Source organism: Siphateles boraxobius, unplaced genomic scaffold (assembly GCF_051911475.1).
Source record: "Siphateles boraxobius isolate OS27281-9 unplaced genomic scaffold, OSU_SipBor_1 68, whole genome shotgun sequence".
Lineage (NCBI taxonomy): Eukaryota > Metazoa > Chordata > Actinopteri > Cypriniformes > Leuciscidae > Siphateles > Siphateles boraxobius.
In genome coordinates this window covers 10,337,940-10,365,630 of record NW_027509195.1, presented here as the reverse complement: position 1 = coordinate 10,365,630, position 27,691 = coordinate 10,337,940, and the positions used below count along the sequence as shown (strand labels likewise).

At 37.2% G+C, this 27,691-nt stretch overlaps 1 protein-coding gene across 1 annotated transcript in view; it reads left to right on the top strand.

Annotated features, from left to right (window-relative positions):
- Positions 1-5,204: 5,204 nt before the first annotated feature.
- sv2a (synaptic vesicle glycoprotein 2A) overlaps positions 5,205-27,691 on the top strand; it is a 45,188-nt gene continuing 22,701 nt past the window's right edge. Inside the window, exons 1-4 of the mRNA XM_077214583.1 lie at positions 5,205-5,449; positions 20,701-21,441; positions 26,090-26,270; positions 26,941-27,092. Of these exons, the coding sequence (XP_077070698.1) occupies positions 20,844-21,441; positions 26,090-26,270; positions 26,941-27,092 (931 nt within the window). The 5' untranslated portion in view covers positions 5,205-5,449; positions 20,701-20,843. The remainder of the gene's footprint in view (positions 5,450-20,700; positions 21,442-26,089; positions 26,271-26,940; positions 27,093-27,691) is intronic.

The following is a 27,691-nucleotide window of genomic DNA, read 5'->3' as shown; positions in this document are numbered from 1 at the left end:
AGATGTGATGAGAACAGGAGATTGAGGCAACAATTCACACAGACTCACCAAAACTGGACAATAGAAGATTTGAAAAACATTGCCTGGTCTGAAGAGTCACGATTTCTGCTGTGACATTCAGATGGTAGGGTCAGAATTTGGCATCAACAACAGGAAAACACTTTCTATCTATACCTACTACTTAATTCAGAAAAAAAAACAGAGATTCTAATTATTGGACAAAAAACTTTCTCACGTAATAATCTAATACTGTTTAACACTTGATGTGATGCTCTGTCAAGTCCTCATTGGCGGTTAGGAACCTGGGTGTGCTCTTTTTCATCTTAAAAATATATCTAAATTATGTCATATGCTCTCAATTAAAAATGCAGAACAATTAGTTAATGCGTTCATGCAATCAAGGCTAGATTATTGTAATGCTCTACTGGGTGGTTGCTCTGCACGCTTAACTACAGAAACTACAGCTGGTCCAAAATGCAGTCGCTAAAATTCTTACCAGAACCAGGAAGTATGACCATAGTAGCCCAGTTCTGTCAACACTGCACTGGCTCCCTATTAAACATCCTATAAATTTTAAAATATTGCTGCTTACTTACAAAGCACTCTATGGTTTAGCTCCCAAGTACTTGAGCGAGCTCTAAACGCATTATAGTCCTTCACGTCTATTGCAATCTCAAAATTCTGGCCAGTTGATAATACCTAGAATATCTAAATCGACTGCTGGCGGTAGATCCTTTTCCTATTTAGCATCTAAACTTTGGAACAATCTTCCAAACATTGTCCGGGAAGCAGACACAGTGTGTCAGTTCAAATCTAGTCTAAAAACACATCTCTTTGGCTTAGCATACACACAACACATTATAGACTTCTATAATTCAACGTAAGGCTGCATAGTTTAGATCAGCCGGAACCGGGAACACTTCCCATAAATCCTGATGTACTTAGTACATCAGAAGAAGGATGGCGTCTATGCTAATATTAGTCTCTCTGTTTATCCTGAGGTTTACCGCAGTCTGCCGGATCCAGGCTATATCCGGATCTGATGAAGGACCATAGCATGGACACGACGACAATGCATCCCTGAAGTGAAGGCCTCATGAACACCTCTACAAACTCGTCTCCATACCGGCATGATGACTCCGACCCCCAACCAGATGGAACTGGATAAATATTGTGAAAGTTCTGATCCAATCTGACTTCTGACCAATAATGCTGCCTGAATCATAATCATACACTGTTCGTTCGTTGGCCAGAGGAGAACTGGCCCCCTGACTGAGCCTGGTTTCTCCCAAGGTTTTTTTCTCCATTCTGTCACTGATGGAGTTTTGGTTCCTTGCCACTGTCGCCTTTTTCGCCTTGGTCACCATTGGCTTTTGGCTTGCTTAGTTGGGGACATTATATTTAACAACATTATTACAATATTATTTTCCTGTTATCTCTGTAAAGCTGCTTTGAAACAATCTGCATTGTAAAAAGCGCTATATAAATAAAGGTGACTTGACTTGACTTCTATCAACAGTTCAGGCTGCTGGTGGTGTAATGGTATGGAGGATATTTTAGCACCATTTAACACCACGGCTACATGAGTATTGTTTCTGACCATGTCCATCCCTTTATGACCTCAGATCTTCTGACGGCCATGGCACAAAGCCCAAATCACCTCAAACTGGTTTCTTGATGGCTATGAGTTCTCTATACTCAAGTGGCCTCTACAGTCACAGATCCCAATCCAGTAGAGCACGTTTGGGATGTGGAGGAATGGGAGATTAGCATCATGGATGTGCAGTCGACAAATCTGCAGCAACTGCTTGATGCTATCATGACAATACGGACCACATACTGACTGACACTGTGTTAAAGTTTTAAAAGGATTCGCATTTTCGTTTAATTTTTAAGCTGAATAAGTTAAGTATCATATTCAGATTGCATATTCTGCGAATGAGATGCTATGCAGGTCTAAACTGAAGACTTCCATCTGTCCTGTACAGCTGGAACAGCTCTGATATGGTCTGTCTGTTTTATAGTGTTTATTTACATGCAGCGTGTTTTAGTGTACTTTGCTGATTTATCTAAATAAGGAATAAGAATATGACATGGCAACAGGCCTCACAGCGGCTGCGACCAAAGAAATGTATGCTCATTGAGATTTCAGAGACATTCACTTCTTTTCAGTGCCTGCAGCAAAATAATCATGAATTATTGGCAATTTGCCATAGAATATTTTTGGAAGAGAAAAAATCCAGCTTGCTTTCCTGTTGACACTGCAGTGGGACACTTTTTAAGGCACTAAAAAGCCAGTCCGCAGGGAGCAGTTAACAATAGTTAGTAGTACATCGTCTTTCTTTGTAGACTGGAGGCAGGAATGAAACCCAGAGCACAAATTAAGATGTTGAGTCAGAAGCATCTGCTGGAGGTTTCTGTTTTAATAGCTGAAAGGTGCTGTATCCTCATGAGGCGGAGAGGTGTAATTTAGCATTAATGAAGTAATCCATTGTTGTGACAAGGTTTCGAGGAATTAAATAGAACAAATAACTTCATCGACCTCATCTAGGCTTGTTACAGCTTGATGATGATTAGCCTATAAGTATAGCAGCATATGGGTGATTTGGTTTCTTCGTTTTCCTAACATTCGGATGAGGTGGAATCAGATAAAGCATAATGTTCTTGATTAAATTATTTGTTTGCTCACAAAATTGTAGGCACTTCTAAAGGACCACAACATAACGTAGTGCTGTTAAAGTCATCATGAAATGAATCTAAATTCTTTACTGATTTTTATGATGTAAACATAAGAATATTTTTTTATATTGTTAGTAATAATCATTGTAATGCAGTGCATCATATGATTTGCTCGTACAATAAAAACTACAGAACTTTTCTAAACTAAGCATTTAAATATCATCTTACTAAGACATATTATTAGCCGATATAGTGACGAATGATATTTATATGCGTTTATTGAAGTAGCCTGTTATAGTGTTATAAATCTCATTGATTTGCATTACAAGCCATCACAATTTCATCTTACTTCTTGTCCCTATATAAATATTAGCAGCTGCACCAAAGTGCATATTTTTGCTCGGTTTGGACCTCTGAAGAAAATCTGCTTTTTTTCTCCTCGAGTATGAGCTCCATATTCTCACTATATCATATGAACCATAAAAGCCTGATGTTTCAAATATGACACAGCAAAAAACACACACATGCAAACTTTGTTTTGTCTAAACTGTTCAATGTTTCAAAATCTGACTATTATTTCATATGTCAGACTTTAAGAAAATATTTTGTCTGTCTCTGTTTCATCAGGCCATAGTAAAAAACAACAACAACAAAAAACAGTTTTGCATTAATGAATTAGTTTCCTATATTGTTTTGATGTAATATGTGATGCAGTAGCTACTTGAGAAACCAGCAGATGTTCCTGTTGTCAGCAGGAGAATGGTGACTGGCAGCCTTATTTGAAAACCAGTCACATCGTCATTCTGCCTGTTGCTAAGCACTGCATTAGTTCATTATGTCCAATAATACTGGCACTTCTGAAACTACGTCTGACAGTCACAGGCTTTGCAGTGCAGGTTTCATCGCAGATACCTAATTTCACAACAGATTGCAACAAATAACTCAAAATGACGTGGAACCAGATTTTTCCAGTTTTGCTGAGCTTTATATGCAGATGTTATGATTCATACGAGGTGTACTTCAAAACAACAGCTTTTAAAAATGCTGAAGGAATCAGCAGCTGTGTAGCTAATACAACCAAAGTCTAATACAATCAAAAACAAACTGTTGTTCAAATTAGGTAGGCTAATATCCAGTTTTAAAACCGAGTTCCGACTCTAAGCTGGAGAGATTGCTGTAATATTCAACATTAATATGACAAGCTTCCACAATGCTTGACATTTGTATATGGCTTACAGTTAGACCTATCGGAGTATGTGGCAGAAGAATAGCATTTTAATTCTTAATGAATGTTACTTACTGAATATTTATGTCATATCATATTGCTGTTCCATAGAATTGATAGTGCTATCATAAAAAAAGAAGATTGATGTCTGACTGACTTGTCGCTTCAAAACACAGTCAGTGATAGCTGTTGAAAAAATCATAGCCTGTTTCTGTTTTGATAGTCCCTGGGGTTTTCAAACTGGTGTCTGAGGACTGCAAAGGTGTTCGTGGGAAAATTTGGAGAAAAACAGTGTAAAAAATGTAAAATAAATACATAAATTAACAATAATAAAATGTAACTAAATAAATAACATACTTTATTTAAATTAGTGCTGTCAAAAGCGATTAATCTTGATTTGTGATTAATCGCACATAACATAAAAATTAGGATATATATATCTTTTGTTGTTTTTTTTTTTTTTGAGTATTTATAGGCCCTACATGAAAATACAGGCAGGTTATCTGGATTTTAGGATGTGGTAGTCCTTTGCGCGAAGATGGTCATATATTTGGGGGTCAGTGGCATCTTTGAGATTGCAAACTCCTGCACTTACCTCTAGCAGACAGTTATTAATTGGCAAGAGTATTTAAATCTTTGATAAAGGCAGGTTATGTCGAATTTGCATTACTACCAGTCGACGAAGATGGAGAGAAAAGCGCATCATGGTTCCGTCCTTTTGGCCAATTATGTTAGAGCACGTTAGAGCACGTGCAATCATACACAGACCAGTGATTTCAGACTCAGTGCATGTTCTTAAAGGGCATTAAACACACACACTAAGTGACATTCATTTATTAAAAAAAAAAAGACTTCTATTTCCACAATCATTTGCTCGAGGAAAACACTGGCGTTTGCGTAAACCCTTTTGAAGGCAGCTTGGATTAAACATGTGACTTTTTATCATAATAAAAACCCGTTTTAATTAAAACATTGGTGATGCTGATAGCAGATTAATTTCGTATCGCTCGCAAATTGGAGAGTGGTGGGGGATGAAGGGATCGCTCTAGGATGCGAATTGGCCCATTCTACTATGGCGATGGCTTGAATAATAAATATTAATTACGTAACATCACATTCACCTAAATAGACCTAAATGATTGGCTGAAAGGCAGAGAGTGCGAAGAGTGCAAATCACGTGACGATCGCCCAACCGCTTGGCTGAAAGAAAGTTGAGTGAGCGATAGTCGATTGGCCTATCAAGAATTTTAGGCTCGGCCATGAATACTAACTAGATTACGTAACTGGACGCTCGAGGAAGGTTACCATGCAACGTCAGTCTTTCTATTAATATTAATAAGTCTAGCGTACGCCATAGTAGGAATCGTAATTTTGCCTGTGTTGTAGGGTTGCACCCCGTTACACGTCACACGCGCCTTCGTTACAGGGTGAAGATACAGGCAATGTCACACAGCCCTCCTCATCATCACGACTAAAAATTCACCGTATCTTATATACAGTTATTCTTGACAGCATTTTGAAAAAATATATAACTGAATCGCACTGGTAAGTGACCTCTATTGCTAATTAATTCGTGTTTTGGAGCTGATTTATAATTAGTAAATCTATATAGCCTAAATATGATTGAATGCTCGTCCATGTTTTAAATTGCACATTTATATAGGCATACATACGTGTTTTATGTTATATGTTACAGGTTTAAGTTTCTACACGCTATATTATGGAGTAACGTTAGATGCATTAATCTGAAAAATAATGTGAGCACATCAATGATGGATGCAAACGTAATCTTCATCAAAAATACATCTTTATAAATAGCATACAACACGGTACGTAAATTCTATACAGATCTGTTTTAAGGCATTATTTTTATCATTGGCTCATGCATCATCTCAAAAATAAATTCACGCCGAGCAGATTTTTTTTTGTGCTGTATTTTGCACTCAGTCGCTATCCTACGACACATTGTTACTTATTTACTGTATTTATGCGAATCTTTGTTTGCCATGTGTTAAAGAATAGATCAAAAGAGCAATTTATAAAAGCCATATTCCCTTAGAGACAAGGCACCTTAAACCTCGCCCCTTCACCTAATATATCTATCCGCCAGAATAACACTGATCGGGCTTTTCCATTTTCCTTGATTTTAGGCTGCTATCGGGTTTCATATTTTCTGCAATTGATTAATCACGAGAAATGTAGATTAAAACGAGATGTTTTGCTCGTGCTATCTTGAAGCATCAAAATGACCTTGCAGCAGTCATGAAGAATGGAAACCTGGTACATGTGTGCGCGTGTGTTGGTGTGAATCTCCTCGATGATTTATTCCATTGCTGATTGCATTCAATCTTGTCACGACAGCATGTGCATTTGGTTTGACTGAATTCACAGTGATGCTCTATCCGTATACTGCTTCTCTTTCAGTGAAATATAATGCCTTTCAACTGGAAATAACCAACCATCACTGTTGAGTGCATGCAAAAAAATATAAGTGTGCTCTTTACCGTTTCCTACATAAGAGTTGATTGTGCAGAGCTGAAGTAATATGCAAAAATGGTAGTATTACAAAGCTAGAGCTTTATGTTCTAGCAATGCAGAGATTTATGTTGTCATTACTGCATTGCTTTTAGCTATATCCTATGTTGTTAGATTCCTATATGCAGATCTTTGTTTATTAGCCATTATAGAGTTTTATATCTGACAATATTTTTAGTACACTACTAAAAATAAAGGGGTTTCACAGTGATGCCACTATAGAAGAATCAATTTTGATTCCCCCAAAAAGACCAGTTTTAAAAAGAACCATTTTGTCTTAGTATGAAGAAAGTTTTATTAATCTAAGAACCTAAAATATTCTAAAGAAGTTCTATGAATGTTAAAGGTTCTTCATAGAACCATTGATGCCAATAAAGAACCTTTACTTTTAAGGGTGTATGTAGAGCTTTAGTTAGTTAGTATCGACTATTGATATTAGAGATGTATATTTGATAGATATTTCTAGTATGAATTTAGCATGTTAGCAGTATTTGTGATGTTTTCTCAGTTGGAGTAGTCACTTCTGCTTCTTTATTCACGTTTGTAAGTCGGTTTGGATAAAATATGAGTGCTAACTGAAGACTGTAAAAATTCAGATCCTTCTTTTTTACATTGTGACTATATTCATAAGCACGCAATAAAAATACTTTATGACAGTAGTTCAAATCTAAGGAGAATCATCAGTGTCTTCAATTACCCAAAAAGCATCACAATGCAAAACAATATTAACAGTAATACTAACTGTGGCTTAGTGATACGCAAAAGTCTGAAAGTTTGGGTCATTGGTAGGATGAGCTACTGTGTTATCATAACTTAGATCTGGATCTGTTTGAAAGTGTCCGAGCCCGTGTGAAGGACTTTGAGAGAAGCTGTTTCTCCTAATGTGAATTGATTTGCGGTACGCATCTTCAGCTTCAGTCCTCTGCTGCTAGTCAGGTTTGCAGTCGTTCCTCAATCATTGTGTGCAAACTGCGCTGCAGTGCTCTTTCCAGAGTAACCTTGAGAGGAATCCTCAGAGGAAGAGAGAGATCAGGGTCAGAAAAGTGTTTAAAGGCACGGCAGGAGTGTTTGCCTCCGATCTCTCCTGGTTCTGATGCCTTATCTGACTCGGCCATCATTCAGAACTCATTCAGGAGTCAGGAATAAGATTATCACTTGAGGTTGGTGCAGCACATTTTCATGTCCATGTTATATATTAGATTAAATTTTTTAAGGTTGGAAATCATGTTAGTTGGTTTTCTTTTATAACAATATTGCAATTTTCACAATAATTCCATATCCCCTGGTGCTGCTCTGATTTTTTAATACGAAAAACTGGGAATTTGTTAAAGCAGACATGAAACGGAATTTGCGATAGTCTTTTCTTCCCAATTATATGCATGTCTGAGTAAAACGGCTTCTCAAATTAGAAACAAAAGGACTTTTTTTGTTTTTGTCTTTTGGGAATTGATTAGATGGTTGTGGTTTGCTATTGGTAAATCTCATGTGAGTGATAGGTTACCCTTAGTAAACTACTAGTAAGTACTACAGTTAACACATCATCAGAGAAGAGAAGAGAAGTTGCTGCAAGAGGGAGGGGAAGTTATTTTGAGTAGAGATTATGAGGTGACATAAAAAAATGTGCAAGGATAAATCATTCATAATTAAAACTGCAATATTTTCATGTGTAAAAAACAAGAATTGTCCATTTTGATTTCACGGTGATTTTAAGAAATATTCCAAGTGATTCCTTCTTTTTTTTTTTAAACAAAACATTTTTCTTGGGATTATTGTTCTAATTGGTGATCCGTTTATATGTTTTTTGCCTTTGTGTCTTCAATATCATTTTCCATCCTGTTAGTCTTCAAAATATATTTGCTTAACAGCAGGTTAACGTCTGGGTGAATGTTCAGAGTGAAATCGAAGGCATGCCAATTTTTAGAGTGGAATGGAAACATCTAAATTGAATCAAAACCTCACAAGATGTATATTTTCACACCAAGGTGGAACCGTGTGTAAATTCCCGTTCACTCGTGTTTGAACCAAAATCTATACATTACTCTCACAGCATGTGTTCACAGAGAGAAGGGTAAACGCCACCAACCTCTTTGTAGCGTAACAAATAACAGTGACATCACAGTCCTCTATAGATATGTGATTTATTTAGAATTTTCTTCAAGGTTAGATCCAGATGTCCTCAGTTTCACGATGATGCAAATGGAGGGTGAGAGGTTTCTTTGAAACTGCACTATGCTTACGTTTAGTATAGTGCATGAGTCTGCATGTAACTGAATCATACTCTAATCTCTCACCCATTAATCCCAGCGTTAAAATATGAGCTCTTACAGAAGGAATCCTCATTTCCCCGGGACTTCATTATACACACCATGCAGAATGTGCCTTGAGTACCCCTGCTATCTAAACCTGTTGAGTTACGTTTATATTTGAAAATGTTATCATCATTTACTCACCCTCATGTTGAAAGACAAATGAAGATATTTCTCACCCTCCATTAAAAGTCTATATTTACCCAAAACTATGATGAACAGATTTAATTTAGGCTTTTATTCACAAATAAACACTGATCAGCGAACACTCAAAGCATTCAAATACTATGGTAAACGGTGAACCATGTACCGTACATTCTCTCGTGTCACACTAGCCTATTTGAGCTTCCGCAAGAACCAATGAGGTTTATTCTTGCGTGTCGAGTAAGTGCGGTTTATCATATTTGAGGGTTCTGTGTATAATGCGCGTTGATCAAAGTTTAAATGCAAATAAAAGCCTAAATTAAATCTGTTTATCATATAAAGCGACCGTGACCCTTCATAAGACTCGGATGAAACCCCTAGATTCATATTGATTTACTCTACAATCACACTGAATGAACGTTTTGAAGCATCAGTTTGGGACATCAATATGCTTTCAATGGAGGGAGAGAAATCTCTCAGATTTCATTAAAATATCTTCTTTTTTTTTGAAGATGAACCAAAGTCTTACGGGTTTAGAGCGACATGAGGGGGAGAAATTAATGACAGAATTTTAATTTTTGGGTGAACTATCATTTTAAGAAAGTAAAGTAGGTCAGTTTTAATTTCATGTTGACTTTAAGGATGAGGATTTCCTTGCATATTATGTATTTCACTTTTCAGTGTTCAATTTGTACTAGCGACAGTATGATAGAGAAGAAGCACTTCCTGTTTTTAATGAAATGTTGCATTGGCAACACCCATCCAAATGTGGCTCAGGCCAGTTTGTTCTGGAATATTTGGGGCTAAAATGGAGGCAGGGCATGAGGATGCTGGTGGTGCTGATGTAGCAGAGGGCAGGAGAGACTGTGGCCATGGTGACAGCGCACACCGAGAGATTTGTTCCAGGGCTAACGTGACTCACAGCGGCTCTGTCCTTTCCTGCGAGACCGCTGTCGAGATGCTTCTAACCATCCGCTAACATCCTCCTCTCCTCCCTCTATTCCACCGCACTCATTCCTAGATCCATCTTCTCAAGGCTTCTGCTGTCACTCTTGCTCTTTGAAATACAGCAGATGCATTGAGCTTTGGCCTTTTTGGCAATAGCATGTGTCAGAGAAAGCTAGTTCAAATTCTGTTCAATGTATTACTCTGAGTAAGACTAGACTTCAAACACATAAAAAAAGATGTACAGAAGGAGAAGCAAAACTGTTGTAAGAGGATGGAGCATAATAATATTAAAACTGCTTTGTTTTAATTTTAATATAATTATACAATGTATATTGTGGTCCGGTTTCACAGACAGGGCTTAGATTAAGCCAGGATTAAGCTTTAGTTCAATTAGGGCATTTATAGCTTTTAGAAACGTTTCTTAGAAAAAATCATTACTGGTGTGTATCTTGAGACAAAACAATGGCACTGACATATTAAGTCCCCCTGTAGTCAATCATTGTAGCCCTTAAAAGTCATAATTGATCACCAAAATGACATATTTAAAAAAAAAAAATCCTTGAAAAAATAATATATCTTCATGCTTTAAAATAGCTTGAATGTAACTTTACACCCTTGCCTCATTTAGTATAAGCGGTTCTATTAATATGCAGATTAGCCCCGCCCCCACTCACTCACTCCAGCTCAGAGATCTACTCGATCACATTTCACCTGATTGGTTATAAGGTAGTTTGTGATGTCATTAACACCATTGATTTCAAACCGCGTTTTTGAGACTGTCTTTGGTTAAAACAGCTGAAACATGCATTTTAGTCTGGGACTCGTTTAAGCTTTGTCTGTGAAACCATGGGATTATATAGTACAAAATACAATGATGTAATACAATAAAAGAACCTCTTACTGAACTAAAAACTTTTGAACGGTAGTGTATATTTTAAAATTCTTTAAATTATCACAAGATCTTTAAAAGTTGTCCTTAAAGCTGAAATGTGTAGTTTATTTCCCAATACCACCCAAGGTTATTATAGTTTTGCACTTTTAAATTAGTTTTTATTTTAATATCATTTTAAAATTTTCTATAAATTTCAGTTTAGTTTTAGTTAGTTTCATTAACGGTTTTGTTAGTTTTAGTTTATTTTTAATTTTTTTAACACATTTCTATTTAGTTTTTTATGTATTTAGTTTCAGTGTTAGTTTTAGTAACTATAGTTTAGCAGAGTTAACAGAACACTTCCAGTTAAAGACATTTAATTTCAGCAAAGTTTAATGTTTGCAGTTTGCAGTTAACTCTTGTGTAAATCTCTTAATAATAAATATAATATTATTGTTTGAGTTTGAACAAAGAACCGAACAAATGCAACTTAAAAGTAAAAATGAGTCATTCATACTCATTCATATTAAAGATGAAATCTTGTTAAACATGTGGTGAAATAAAAAAATATGCTATGATTAGCCTATTCTTTTATGGTTATTTATCATTAATCCTTTCAAACATTATTTTTGTATTGATCCATTAATCCTTTTTGTCTATTGCATCTTTAAATATCATATACTCATAATTATACTCATATTCATATATACTATTCAGACCAGACATTTAGTTCACTTCTACTCTGACAGTGTGGTATCTTGTCTAATGTGTGTGGTATTTTGTTTAGTTTCACATGAGATGGTTATATTACTTGCCTATTACTGCCCAAATTTGGCCATTTCTGATTCTTAGGGCTGGTTCAGACAGAAAGCAGTTTTCGAGGTCTCGAGACACGTCTTTTAAAAGTTTAACTTATTTTAACTTGAGAGCCGCGTTTTTAGAACATTGTGTCATGCACGAGACGCTGCAAAAGACGCGAGACTCGACCGCAACGGTCATTGAAAAATAAAGTAGCGCATTGGAATGGAAAACTTTATTTTTTAGGATGAGTACTTATTAATTACGAAAACGATTATTTATTTTTGCTAATTATTATTTTAATTCAGTTAGTCTTTCCGTAACTGTTGTTAGTTTCGTTTAGTTTTAGTTTTTCATTTATGTTGAAATTTCTTTTTTATTTCAGTTTACGAAAATGTTTTTGTACCAATAGTTTTAGTCATAGTTTCAGTTTTCGTTTACGAAAATAAACTTTTTACCACTTAATGAAATTGAAAAAATTATTTGTTTTGCTTTTTTTAAACTGGTTTCCCGAACACTCCTCGTTTTACATTGGTTGAACAAACAGATAGCCTCTCCCCAAACTCACTCCATTGGCCGAATTATGCTTTGAACAGGTTTGGTTGAGATTCACCCATATACAGTACTGTTAAATTAACTTGTTTCTATCAAGCTAACTGCTTCATCTAGTTATAATCCTTGTTATGCCGGGGATATTGGTATTCTCATGTTTGTCCTCTGGGAATCCCCTGGGCTGCCTGTGTGACCACCATACACATATTCCATCTGCCTGCTGGATAATGGGTAGCTTAGTTTTAAATTTTGTACAAATAATCGCTCACAATGTTGAAAATGGCTTCAATACCCTGATAAGACAAGTGACACGGCATGTATTGTTCCTGAAAGGCGCACAGTTAAGGCTTAAATTGCTTTTTAAATCATTCACATGGATAATTAATAAGCCTGTTAGGAGTAGTGATAGGGTTATTATGTGTGGGATGACATGTCAAGGATTTATAATGCCTTGTATGAAATGTTGTTAATAATTTTAAGTTAGTATTGGTTAATGGCATTGCTACTGTAGGAATAATGTATGCATTCATTTGAATATTTCATTATTCATATTAGTTTTGAGTGTTTCTTCTCTTCTCAAATCTCTGTGTTTGTACATAGTGCTTTTGCATAATGATAATTATTTGCCCCTCTTTATTTGCTCATTAGACACTGATCCAAGCATATGATTTATTTTTTATTTTTTAGTGAAAGTCTTATTGTTTGTTTGTTATTTTTTGCCCATGCAATGAAAGTCATGGGTCCAGCATTATTTGGACCCCACCTTTCTTCAAAATATGAATGTGAAACAAGGAAATGGTGGAAATTATCCATAGGTGGTCTTAGTTTAACATTCACAAGTTTTTTATTGTCTTGGGTGCATTTGCATGGCTGTCATTAGTCCTGATGGCTCTCAGGACAGACTCTTCCTCTCTCTCGACATGTGCGGCCACTCTACTGGTCACTGTTGTTGAGCAGGTTTCTCCTCTCTTCGCCAATCTTTGACCGCTGACATTTAACTGGCTTGAATTTTCTGCCAAAGCAACCCTTTAAAGAGGCCATATTATGCCCTTTTACAAAGGTTTGATTTTGTTTTTCAGATCTGCTAAAATAGGTTTCATGCTTGAATGTTCAAAACATTATTTTTGACATATTCTCCATTGTTGCAGCACCTCTCTTCCCAGTCTGTCAGTAGCACTCTGTTTAGTTCCTGTCTCTATGAAGCCTCTCCTTCCTAAAAGCACATGTGCTCTGATTAGAAATGTCTTGCCCTTTACCATAACCAAGAGTTTCAAGTTGAAAATGTGAAAAAGCATAATAGATCCTCTTTAAATCACCGCATGGTGTCCAAATGTCCTTCTTTATGACAAGTATTTTTCAGTCTCAGCTCAACAGTTGATTTTAGTAAAGTTTGGCATGAGGCTGTTGCTAGGTTAGGTCGCTAGTGGGCGTTCGTCTGCCCTCTACTACAAAATGAAGCTTGGTGTCCATAATTTTACCACTCCTGGTTGCCTAGTAACGTTTGTTAATGACATTCATGGATGTTGTAAACAACTAATTAGTTTTCTTGCAAAGAAACATTTTTGAAGGAAAAGACTAAATATAAATGGAATCAGTATAAAATGCTTGATATTAAAGCTGAATGAGAAACAGCGAGTGCTCTTTACCATCGCTGCTATTTATCTGTGGCGAAAGCACCAGTCTGTCTGGGATAACAAAACTATTCAGGCTCTGAGTCAGCATGGCGAGTACCACCGTATGTACACAGAGACATATCCTAAGATAGAAGAAATTTGCTTTTGATGCTTTAGAATTTGGTCAAAATAAGGTGTTTTAGAAAGCAGCATAATGATTTTCTCTAAATGCTAAATGGGCACCTGTGTGTGTATTTTGCTGAGAGGAACATGTCGTGTGTTGATGTTTTTGGGAATTTACTAGTCACGGGTGCAGATAATCCTTAATGCGACTATTTATTTGCATGTTTTTTTGTAAAGAAAGAGAAAAATTCAGCCTTCACATTGGTTTGACAAACCATGTTTATCTCAATGAATGTCAACATTCTGTCAAAGCCATTTGATGTGACCCGGCAAACCAACATCGCTCTGATCCTAGACATCTGCTTTAGGGATTTTCATTGACATTAGCCACTTGATGGAATTATTGTAACATGATATCAGATCACCAGAATACACACCCAAACAAGATGACTTTAAAATCCCTGTTGGTGTTTCTGCATACAAACAGCTTAAAGGGATAGTTCACCATTGTTTGTCAATGTCATCATTTACTCACCCTGAAGTTGTTTCAAACCTGTATAAGTTTCTTCCTTCTTTTGAACATAAAAGAAGATTTTGAAGAATGTTGGTAACCAAACAGTTGATGGACCCCATTGACTTTAATACTGTTTGGTTACCCATATTCTTCAAAATATATTCTTTTATGTTCAACAGAAGACAGAAACTCATACAGGTTTGGAACAATATGAGGGTGAGTAAATGATGACAGAATGAAAGTTTTTAGGTGAACTATGCCTTTAAGATATATATGATGGGGACATGAAAAGTACTCCAAACAGAAATGAGCCCCTCAGGGCTGTCATCATAGGTTTGTGTTTTCATTGGCAGTTTGTATTCGCTAACACTGAGATTCACTGGAGTCCCATGAGCCTCTTCATACTCTAGCTGATGCGCTGCTTTCCTGTCGTCTCTCGTTGAAAATGATGATCTACACTCCCGCTGGCGTAGTCTCTGCTTCAAAAACTGAATTACATAATTGGGTCTTTCATCACTGGTGAACAAGAGGCAAATCATTGCCCTCCCCTTATTTCATAGTTAATTCACAATCAGCTTGATCCTAAAGAGATGTTACGAATAGAGGTGCCAAATCCTTTACTGATATGTTGCAACTTCTGAGAAATTACAAATTAAGAGCTACAACATGAAACGTGTTTCACAGCCCATTTTACTTTCATTATCCAATACATTTCCAAGTGCAACAAGATTTTTATGAGAAAAAATGTCAGATGAGACTCATTAGAGTTTGTTTGGTTTTATATATACACTCACCTAAAGGATTATTAGGAACACCATACTACTGTGTTTGACCCCCTTTCGCCTTCAGAACTGCCTTAATTCTACGTGGCATTGATTCAACAACGTGCTGAAAGCATTCTTTAGAAATATTGTCCCATATTAGTAGGATAGCATCTTGCAGTCGATGGAGATTTGTGGGATGCACATCCAGGGCACAAAGCTCCCGTTCCACCACATCCCAAAGATGCTCTATTGGGTTGAGATCTGGTGACTGTGGGGGCCATTTTAGTACAGTGAACTCATTGTCATGTTCAAGAAACCAATTTGAAATGATTCGAGCTTTGTGACATGGTGCATTATCCTGCTGGAAGTAGCCATCAGAGGATGGGTACATGGTGGCCATAAAGGGATGGACATGGTCAGAAACAATGCTCAGGTAGGCCGTGGCATTTAAACGATGCCCAATTGGCACTAAGGGGCCTAACGTGTGCCAAGAAAACATCCCCCACACCATTACACCACCACCACCAGCCTGCACAGTGGTAACAAGGCATGATGGATCCATGTTCTCATTCTGTTTACGCCAAATTCTGACTCTACCATCTGAATGTCTCAACAGAAATTGAGACTCATCAGACCAGGCAACATTTTTCCAGTCTTCAACTGTCCAATTTTGGTGAGCTCTTGCAAATTGTAGCCTCAATTTCCTATTTGTAGTGGAGATGAGTGGTACCCGGTGGGGTCTTCTGCTGTTGTAGCCCATCCGCCTCAAGGTTGTGCGTGTTGTGGCTTCACAAATGCTTTGCTGCATAACTCGGTTGTAACGAGTGGTTATTTCAGTCAAAGTTGCTCTTCTATCAGCTTGAATCAGTCGGCCCATTCTCCTCTGACCTCTAGCATCAACAAGGCATTTTCGCCCACAGGACTGCCGCATACTGGATGTTTTTCCCTTTTCACACCATTCTTTGTAAGAAATGTTTTAGAAATGTCTGGCACCAACAACCATGCCACGCTCAAAATTGCTTAAATCACCTTTCTTTCCCATTCTGACATTCAGTTTGGAGTTCAGGAGATTGTCTTGACCAGGACCACACCCCTAAATGCATTGAAGCAACTGCCATGTGATTGGTTGATTAGATAATTGCATTAATGAGAAATTGAACAGGTGTTCCTAATAATCCTTCGTTCAAATGGGGTCAGTGTCTTTGAGAGAAGTCACTTATGCTCACCAAGGGCTGCATTTATTTGATTAAAAATGCAATAAAAACAGTAAAATTGTGAAATATTATTACAAATTTAAAAACCCTATCTATTTAAATATATTTTAAAATGTAATTTTTTCCTGTGATGTGAAAGCTGAATTTTCAGTAGCCATTACTCCAGTCTTCAGTGTCACATGAATATATATATTTATATTATATCTTATTTATAAAAAAAAATAAGTCTTTTTGCAGTGCGCCATCTCTCTTGATTCCTAGCAGATCTAGAATAAATCTAAATTTTATTGTGTTTAAGAATGGCACTGTCTTCCTCGCCTGTGTGTTTTACTCCATTTTTGATCTACTGCAGTGCTAAATCAAAGCTAAATGGCCTATAATCTCATATTGCTATTAGAGCAGTGTATCAGCGAGATGTGACAGCTATGGGCTAGGCTTTGGTTCTCAGAGCTTTTAGGCCCTGTTCTTTAGCGCTGACTTATGTTCCTGTACGAGTCTAATTGAAACGCAAGTGTTCCACCAAGAGCTGATTGAGTGTTTTTCCCAGCAGAGCCATCTCACACACGCCACTGCTCCTACACACCACTATTGCTGTCCTGTCTGCAGACATGAATACAGCTGTATTTGGGAATGTGGGCGAGATGGTTGTTACCATTGCAGCGTACTGCAACGGAGTCTGTGTGCTCTGCCTGCGCAGGTCTAGTTACATGTGTTATTTACAGGTATAATGGTTTGACATTGAATGTCACTGAGAGCTCTTAAAGGGATAGTTCACTTAGCAATTCTGTCGTCATTTACTCACCTGCCTGTTTTAAAGTGTGTTTATAATAGATTTCTGTGAGGATCAGACTGAAATGTAAAGAATCATTACTCCCAAATCTCTTTGAAGGTGCTATGCCAGATAGCAGATAGCAGAGCAAATTAGTAGAAATTAAATATCAGTTTGTTTCTCACATAAAGCTATCATATGGATTCAGACAACTTGAAATGTAGCATAAGAGTTGTGTTGACTGCTTTAGTGGTCTTTTGTTTGGCAACCACAGCAGTGCACTTTCATTGTGTGGCAGACAGTTTCATTGTATCTAATGTTTTGTGTTCCACTAAATTATATATGAAGGTGAGTACATGACAAGTTTACTTGTTCTAAACAGAAAAATTTATTTGAAATGACCTCTAACCGGTTTATAACGTTATTTTATCATTCTGTTTGGCTGTCAACAAATTAATTCAAATAATATAGCCTTTGCAAATGTGACATTGACACATCCAATGTGACTAAAATGGTCAAATTTTTCCGACTGCATCCTGCAGTACTACAAACCACGCCCCTACAAGTTACACCCCCTTACAATGAGACAGCCAATTAGCACCTCCCTCTAGAACCATTGATGTCATCACCAGCCATTTAGGGTTGGGGTAGGTTTTTAGCTATTATTACCATAGGTCTGTATTTGATTGCATTTTAACCGTTACTATTCAATATATATATATATTTTAAACGTGTCTTTATATCATTAACATTTTACCAAAATCAAGCTCAAATGAAGTTAGGTTTTTCACCAGCGAATGTCAGAAATTTGTGTTTTGTCAGTCATTAGAATGGCCGCATCTGAGGCAGTAAGTGCATCGCATTGCATTTATATCAACTTACACAGATTACAAAGATTATTGTTGCTATGATTTAAAATACTGATTCTGCTCGGAGTGAACAGATTTAATTTTTTAGGCCCTAGGTCAGAATGCCTTTGATTGTTTCAGTATAGTAATGAAAGCAACACTGATATTTGTGTTGTTTTGAATGAATTCATGCTTTCTTGAGCTTAGCCACAAAGTTGCTGATGCATTTTCATCATGTGTCAGCACTTTATCCATCAGATACTCATCAGAACCCACTTATGCATGGATTTTTCTATACCAAACACTATCTAGCCAGCCCTGAAAGCAATCGATATTAGAAATGATTTTCCCAATGGCAGGGCAGGCCTCTGTATTGGAATACATCCAGAGAACATGCAAGTATTATATTAGTGATAGTTGAACGACCACTGAGGACAGTATACTGCAGATCCATGTCTGTTGCTGCCAACTGGGCCATTTCTCCCTTGGACCAATCGCAACTGCTGATGAGCTCATAGCTCCCCAGATCCACCTTTACAGACATTTATAGTTTTACAACCATCTCCTCTATTGCACAGTGTTTACTTTGAGTAACAAGGGAAGCACGTCAATTTGTTTTATTGGCATTTACAGCTCTACGATCTACATGGCTGTTCAGTTTCTGTGTATTCACTTATCAGTGCCCCGATAACGTAATAGGACTTGTGCCGAGGTGTTTAGAGCAGGGCTGCCGACAGATATCCGAGATTGCTCTTTTTTTGTCTGTCACAGAGAAGGCCGAATGTCAGACTGACCGGCTCATTATCTTCACAGACACAGGTTGATGTGGTTGCTGAGAGATGACCGTCGGGCTGATGGGTTCTATTCAGAGAAGAAAACACAGCTAGAGAGATAGAAAAGAACAGGCGAACTGGCTCTGTATACATACAGTATATCTATGTGTATGCATGTATACATATCCTAAAGATGTGTGATGTGTGTAGAATATTATATATACTGAATATATATATATATATATATATATATATATATATATATATATATATATATATATATATATATATATATATATATATGTATATATATGATAAAAAGTAATAACTTGTGGTTTAGTGAGTGATTCAATACCCACTCTGGAGGATTCTGTGAATCAAAAAAATTAGTTCCAAAATCATTCAAAAATCATACTACTACTACAATACTCATGCTGAGGTGAGGACAACTCGAGGTGAAACAGGTGTTCTCATTGTCAGTTCCGGTTTTTAATTCCTAACCTTACATATGATCCTTTCCATGACCAGGTTTGTGCAGTGAAAGATTTCTGTACAGATCTTTTATCAGTGTTGTAAGTACCCTCTGAGATATTTTTAATATGGCCCAATTATGAATATTTGATTATTAATGCAATAAATGGATCCAGACCAATTTCAACAGATTGTACGAGGCAACACAAACTGATGGTTTCATGAATTTCCCTCGGGAACATTTTAATCAGCCGTTTTTCAGGGAGGCTCAGTTTGTTTCTTAAAGTGTTTCCCCCCAGAATTTAAAGTGGAGGAAACAAGGTCACTGCGAGAGCTGCTGCACCTATTTACATGCTGTCAGTGTTATCCATGTATTCATTTGTAAGCTTACAAGAATTGTAATTATATGTAAAATACATGTAACAAATACAAATTTTTGTTGTTGTTGCTGTTATCACAAAAGTGATTTATGATAATCAAGATTATACAGGTAATGTTTCTGCTGGAAAATCCTGCTGAAGCCAAGCTCAGTGTATAGCTTGTTTTACATGATTTCTATTTGGTCCAAGCAGGTCATTAGTGAATCAAGCTGGTTAAGATGGTTTATTAGCTAGAGGAGCAGACCTGTTTTTTTTACCTGGTTGAACATTTTTAAAACTAGTTTGGGTTAAGCTGGTATGACCGGTTGCATAAACTCCTTAGACTAGTCTTAAAAGATAGTCATTATTTTTTTTTTCTTCAAGACATGTCCTAACTTTTTTAAGTCAGTTATATAAAAACGTAGATTGTCTTAACAACTGGCAGCTGTGTTTCTTCTAGCATTATTTATTTGACATTGTAAATGCATTGTTTTAAGCAGTTAAACTGTGTACAAACTAGTCATTCCTTGTTCAAGAATACAAATAATGTATTTTGGAAGTCAATATGAAAAAAGAAGTCAGCCAATATTGATATACTGTTAGCCTTCTTTGTATATCATCAGAATATACAGACTACGAGTATGATTCAGCAAAGAGTGAGTTCTAAAAGAGGAAATCTCATAAAAAACATGCCCATGTAACAAAAAATACAACACTTTAATTAAAGAAATTACATTCAGTATAAAGAGTTTTAGAGTTTTTGCATTTTTATTAAGTTTTGCATTTTCAGAGTTTTACACTATGACATTTTTCATAATAATTATCCAAATAAAATAATAACTAATACAATTGATGATAATGACAATGATTTCTTATTATGTAAGCATATTAAGCATAAATGCAGCACAACCAAACCTTTACAACCATTATTATAAAAATACTTTGAAATGTTAAACTTCATATTTAAAATTATATAAATTAATTTGAAATAATTTTTATCTTGTATTTCATTTTATTTTATTTTGAACTGGACATGATAATGACGATTTGTCCAATAATTTCACATTATTGACTATTGCACCATATTTTTTTTACATACACCTTATGTTACATTTGATGCATATATTTTTAAGTTGCAGTATTTCTGTAAGTGAGTCATCTTGAATAACAGCATGTGTTCTTCTATAATTTCAGGCTGTCGTTTAGAGCTCTGTGCTCTTGTAGGTGCTGTCCAAGGTCCTGAACTTCTCTAGCCCAGCTTCACTCTACTACATGCTAACAAGCAGCTCCTGACACCCGGCTCCAGCACTCTTTACATCAACACATAACTTTCAACCATGGATGAGGGTTACAGAGATCGTTCGGCCTTTATCAAAGGCGCTAAGGACATTGCCAAAGAAGTCAAAAGGCATGCAGGTAAAAAGGTGGGCCGCCACGTGGACAAGGTGGCTGATGAGTACACCAAACGCTCTTATACTCGCTTCGAAGAGGAAGACGATGATGACGACTACCCCGTACAGGCCCAGGACGGCAGCTACTACCGCAGCAATAGCAGGGCCAATGACGACGAAGGGGCTCACAGTGACTCTACAGAAGGCCACGATGAGGATGATGAGATCTATGAGGGCGAGTACCAGGGCATCCCCAGAAACGACTCAGTGGAAAAGGCTGACAGACAGGTGGACGGAGTGGGACAGTCTCAGTTCCGGGACGTAGCGCAGTATGAGGGCGAGAGGAGGAAGGACCAGGAGGAGCTGGCACAGCAGTATGAGACCATCCTTCAGGAGTGTGGCCACGGCCGCTTCCAGTGGACCCTCTACTTTGTACTGGGGCTGGCTCTGATGGCTGACGGTGTGGAGATCTTCGTGGTGGGTTTCGTCCTGCCCAGTGCTGAGAAGGACATGTGTTTGTCTGAGCCCAACAAAGGGATGCTTGGTAAGTAAAGAACAGCTTATCAGCTTTTATTTGTGGTTTTTGCTATGGAGCGCAACAGTGCCTTTCACCTTTTCCTGCAATCTTTTCTGGAAATATTTTTTCCATTCATTTTTCCAATAGGGATTTTAGGAAAGTGAAGAGGTGTATAAAAATATTACAAACTTTGATTTGAAGCCAGACAAAGATTGAAAATCAGACAAAAACTTAACTGCTTTAATGAGGGAAATATTACTGTATTACATTATCTTTGCAAATTGCTTTAGTTCTCTTTTGTAAGTAATTTTGGATTAAAAACTTTGGATAAAAACCACCAGCCAACAGGCTGGCCAGGTTGGGAGCCTGATGTAAGCCTGGGGAAGAAAATATTTCAGTAGGGATGTATAAGACCATGTCCAATTGTTACTTTTGCATACAAAAATGGCTTTCTGTGACATATATATACAATATTTATCTTAAGGCTAGTTTCCACTGCAACTATGTGCCCAATTCATCATCTGTCAGTCCATCCAGCAAGGACACTCGACCATCCTGGTCGAACCCAACGCAGCATTGACGCAGTTTGAGCTATAATTAACTGACAATAGACTGCTGAACAGCACAGTGTGCTTTCATAGCTTATACTGATTCCTGTGGTGTAGGATACAAATCTTCTAGCAGTCCATTTGCATGAATAGAGTCAATGAATACCATGCTACATACCCCCCCCCCCCCCAAAAAAAACAAAAAAACCCCACAAAAAACAAAAAAAAACAAAAAACAAAACAAGGTATTATCATTAGATCATGTCCACAAACACTTTTTGGTAGTTTTAACTGCTTGTACTCATCAATGCACGTAAGTCCTGCTGCTATTAGACCATATTCATTATGTTTCTATATGTTGTCTCTTTTTTAAATAATCTTTTATATGATTATTGTGACATCATTGTGTTCATTGTGTTACATTGTGAGCTAGTGTGCTCATGTTATTGCTTGTTCATTGAGATATTCTGCCTGGGTCTCAGCTTGACCGTGTGTGTGTGTGGAGTGCCATTAGGGAGCAGGGCCCTTGGTCTCTCCCCTGTTACAAAACAGCCCTGACTCATGCTGAAGTGCCATCTGCATCTCTGCTGGGTCCTTGTGCCTAAAGTTTCCATGCATGCGCAGCTGCAGCTCTGCAGCAAAAATGCTTCAGCCTCTGTCACATGACATGCTCCAATCAAATCCAACAGCGTGGATGTGTGGGATGAAATGGCCCGCAGAGGTTTTTTTTCCTGCTCACTGCACCCAGCAGTCAACCTGCATGTTCCTCTACTGATTGTTTAAAATGCAATGAGTGAGACCTAGAAGAGACAGCGTAATTTGTTTGTGTAATATGAAAATATCGTGTAGAAAACACTACTATTATTTATCACGGCACTGAAAGTAAATCGCCTCATTAAATGTTATGACAAATCAGCCGTCAAGGAGATTTTATTGTTTGATGGATTTGTATTCATCATTTGTTTGGATGGATGGAAAAGTAGATACATAGATAGATTGATAGACAGATGGATAGGTAGATAGATAGACAGATGGATAGGTAGATAGACAGATGGATAGGTAGATAGACTGATTAATAGACAGATGGATAGGTAGATAGACAGATGGATAGGTAGATAGATAGACAGATGGATAGGTAGATAGACAGATGGATAGGTAGATAGACTGATTAATAGACAGATGGATAGGTAGATAGACAGATGTATAGATAGATAGACAAATGTATAGATAGATAGACAGATGGATAGGTAGATAGACATGGATGGTAGATAGATGGATAGGTAGATAGACATGGATGGTAGATAGATGGATAGGTAGATAGGCATGGATGGTAGATAGATGGATAGGTAGATAGACAGATGTATAGATAGATAGACAGATGGATAGGTAGATAGACATGGATGGTAGATAGATAGACAGATGTGTAGATAGATAGATAGATAGATAGATAGATAGATAGATAGATAGATAGATAGATAGATAGATAGATAGATAGATAGATAGATAGATAGATAGATAGATGGATGTAAATATATATATATATATATATAGAGAAAGAGAGAGCTCTCGATGACAGCAGCTTTTATGTCAGAGTTTTTCCCCTGTTACCATGAGAATGGTTAGGGTGAAAGGTGACGCCACATCACTTTACCTTTGACAGAGAGCGTTTAGTCTGTTTCTCACCAGAACACCGGGTGCCAAACGGCACATTAGTCTGGGTGAAACTGAAGAACAGAATACACAAACCTGCCTCAGTCCATTGCGCTCCCCTCATCTGTGACGCAGAGAGACACTCGCAGAACGAAAAAGATGCACTAAAAATAGTGTCCCAGCCCCTCCCCCGTTTTCTGTCTCTTTTTTCCTCACTTCCTCTACCCTGGAGCCTGTGTGCTTTCCTGTCACTGTGCGGGAGAATCAGAGCCTCCTCTCTCTCCCTTCCCCCTCTGCACTATCTCTCTCTCTGAGGAGGCGGAGGTCAGCTGTCTCCAGGCCCTCGCCTCTCCTGCGTCTCTGAGACCCCTCTGACGGTGCAGGCGGCCACGCCCACTCAACCATCACTGAGCCCTAACTGGCTGGGTCCTACAGGAGTAGCATAAAACACACACCTTCCCTTTAAATTCAAGGCATGTGGTTAACCCCAAACACAGCTGTGTTTATTAATGCTTTTAGCTGAGTAAAATCGCGCAACACGTGTTCAGTGTTGTCATCTCCATTGTTCAGGTCTCCCTAGCAAATGTGCTCTTCATCACTGGCTTTGAAGGTCATAAACAGGCCTGCATGAGAGCAGAATCCACAGAAAGCAAACGCTCTTCACATATACTGTGCATATGTTTGTTTATGGAGTATTATTGAGAAAATGATCATGCTTTCTAGTCTGTCGTTTTCTAGAGAATTTTATTTGTGCAGCCAAGGACAACCCCCCAGCCCCCCCCCCTATAAAAAATAAACAAAACAATACTATTTTTAATCATTTTACAGTTTTTTTTAACAAATTAAAATGGCATTTAACACAACAGCACTCTTTTGTGGACTGTAGGTTAATAGATAGATAGATAGATAGATAGATAGATAGATAGATAGATAGATAGATAGATAGATAGATAGATAGATAGATAGATAGATAGATAGATAGATAGATAGATCTAGATATGATCTGCATGTTTTTGAGATGGTGCTGCAAATGGTAAATATCTTTGAGTTTGTGTGGCAGCTGTCAGCACTACTTCTCTCTCACCTTGACCTCATATTAGGCCTCTGGCAGACAGCCGTGATGATGGGTCTTGATAGGCATCACTGCAATGCAGCGCTGGGGTATGTTATCTCAAGCCCTCCTCTCCTGGGCCCATCAGCTTACACTGCACAAACCACAGCTCTCAACACCTTCTGACTGTGCCAGTGAAGCGCTGTGTCCATTGGGCAATGCAATGGCAGACAGGTGTATGTACTAAAATGGGACACTAGAATTTAAATATGACAAGGCCTTACTCTTTCTAACAGCTGGAAGTTGTGTATGTAGCCTGGGTTGAATTTGAATTTGACAGACATGACAGATTGGGTAATTGCAGAACAACACAAAGACAATAACATGAACACCATAAGAACCAAATATACTTTCAATACTTTATTTTTAATACTTAATCTTTTAATACTTATGCTCAACAAGACTAAAGTAAAAACAGTAGTGTTGTGAAATATCATTACAACTTAGAATAACTGTGTCTTATGTTAATATAATATGCTGATTTGTTACTCAAGAAACATTTCTTATAATTAGGCCTATGAACTTTTTTATCTACAAGAATTTCCATTTTTTATATATTTTGAAATACTAGATATATATGTTATGCTTAATGGAGTGATTTGAGATTCCCATGCGAATCATATGAGGAGTGGAATCCAGAGATAGTCATCTATGTAGTGGGTTCCATTTCATAGGATGCTACCTATATAGGCTGCTAACAGTAAGACAGCTCACTAGGTTTTGTAACAGAGCCATTGTGTTTCGGATGACTGTGTGCTTAAGTAGCTTAGCCAACAAGACCCAAGGTGTAAAAAGATGTTAATCCAGGGTTAAATGTAGTGTGAAAAACATAACTGAAATCAGATGTGAAAGAGCAACATCTGAATATCATATTCCATGGGTCATTTATATTGTATTCATGCACTGCTTTATCAGTGTCGTGGCAGCACATCCATGCAAGCAGTCTGCGTTCACATGACCAGTCACATGACCAGCTGCTGGTGGAGCTGTGAACGAGTCTCATTCAGCAGTCAGTGTGAATTCTCTAAACCAAAGAAAACCTCTCACAAGAACAAAAGACAAAAAGAATTTGAGCTCTCAGACACAAAACAATGAAAGCATTACATTCTATAAAAGAAGCAAACTTTGACATTTTAATCGAATTTTAGCTCATGTAGCTCTAGCAACAAGCGCCAGTACCAGAATTGTCATTTTACCTAACACACTGCTCTGTTGGTCACTTTGATTTACTGTCTGTATGGAGTATCACCATTAGTCATCTTGATGCGGTATGATTTGGACAGGATGCTGGTATGGTTATTGATCATAAGTCTCTCTCTCTCTCTCTCTCTCTCTCTCTCGCTCTCTGTCTGTCTTTCTCTCACAGGTCTAATTGTGTATCTGGGTATGATGGTGGGTGCCTTTGTGTGGGGAGGTCTGGCTGACAGGATCGGGCGCAGACAGACCCTTCTGATCTCTCTCTCCATCAACAGTGTCTTTGCTTTCTTCTCCTCCTTTGTCCAAGGATACAGCTCCTTCCTGTTCTGTCGTCTGCTCTCTGGTGTGGGGTAAATGCACATTTCACACCACCACTGTCTCTTTTATATTTATTTTTAAAGAATTGTGTTTAGATATGAGGGTAAGACACTATTTAAATTTGGGTCTCTTTCAGATAACTTAATAAAAATAAATATGACATAAACATAGTTTAAATTAATTATTAAATAAATAAAGTGCATTCTAAAATATCTGTTCTTCCATATATATATAGATTTTTAAATCTTAATTAGATTTAATAGTTATTTTTTGTTACCAGTAACAACTATAATATATATTTATGTGTTATAAACATATAAATGGACTTAAACTTATATAGCCTACTTTATATATAGTTGTTTAAATTCATTTATAGATTTCTATAATTTCTTATATTTACAAATTTTATTGGTGGCATTTTAAACAAATTATTTATAGAAATATCTTCTAATAATTCTGGAAATTCTCCATATACTGTGTGTATGAGCATGTTTATACTGTAAAATAAATAAAATAGTACTAAGAACTATGCTAAAATTTTTTTTTTCATTTTAATTCTACTTACTGAAATCTTTATTAGCTCAATTCAAATTTAGAAATTTATTGCAATGATGTTTGAGTTTTCATTAAATGAGATATTTTCATTTTAAAAATGATGTACAATATCCTAATATTGGAGAACCTCTCTGTTTCATGCTGTAGGATCGGTGGCTCTATTCCCATTGTGTTCTCATATTACTCTGAGTTTCTGGCTCAAGAGAAGCGTGGTGAGCACTTGAGCTGGCTCTGCATGTTCTGGATGATTGGAGGCATCTACGCTGCTGCCATGGCCTGGGCCATCATTCCCCACTACGGTAACTAGCACACTTAAATCGTTGGGGTGGTGTACTGTAGCTTAATGGTTAATTGATCTCAGCTGGTAGCTGAAAGGTTGTAGATCCATTAACTCGAGACTGTGCCCTTGAGCAAGAGACTTAACCTCAGCTTACTCCAGAGGGGACTGAACCGGTAACTTAAGATGGAGATGTCACAGAAAGTAAATCCACTAATTATCGTGTCGTGTTGTGGTGATCAATAAAGATTTTAGGGATGTATGAACAAGCCAGAGGTTATAGAGTTTATAAATCTCATCAACTTCTCTTCAGAAGTTGGTCTTGATTTTAAATGCCTAGTTGCCACGAATACTTACCAGAAATGCCACACTAAAAAAAAATTGGTGAAGAAATAATTTTCACTCATGAATTGCTAGTAAATTTCAAACAAACGGCATGTAACACATTGAATGAAACGTGAAATTTTGAAGGAAAAAAAAAGAAGTAGGAGTTTTAATGGTAAACATATTCGTATAGAAATGTTTGGTACAGAACAGGCACCGAATGAATACAGCCAATGCATGTATGGAACTTCTCTGTGTGAGGAACATCATTTTAAAATCAGAGTTTCCCCCGTTGAA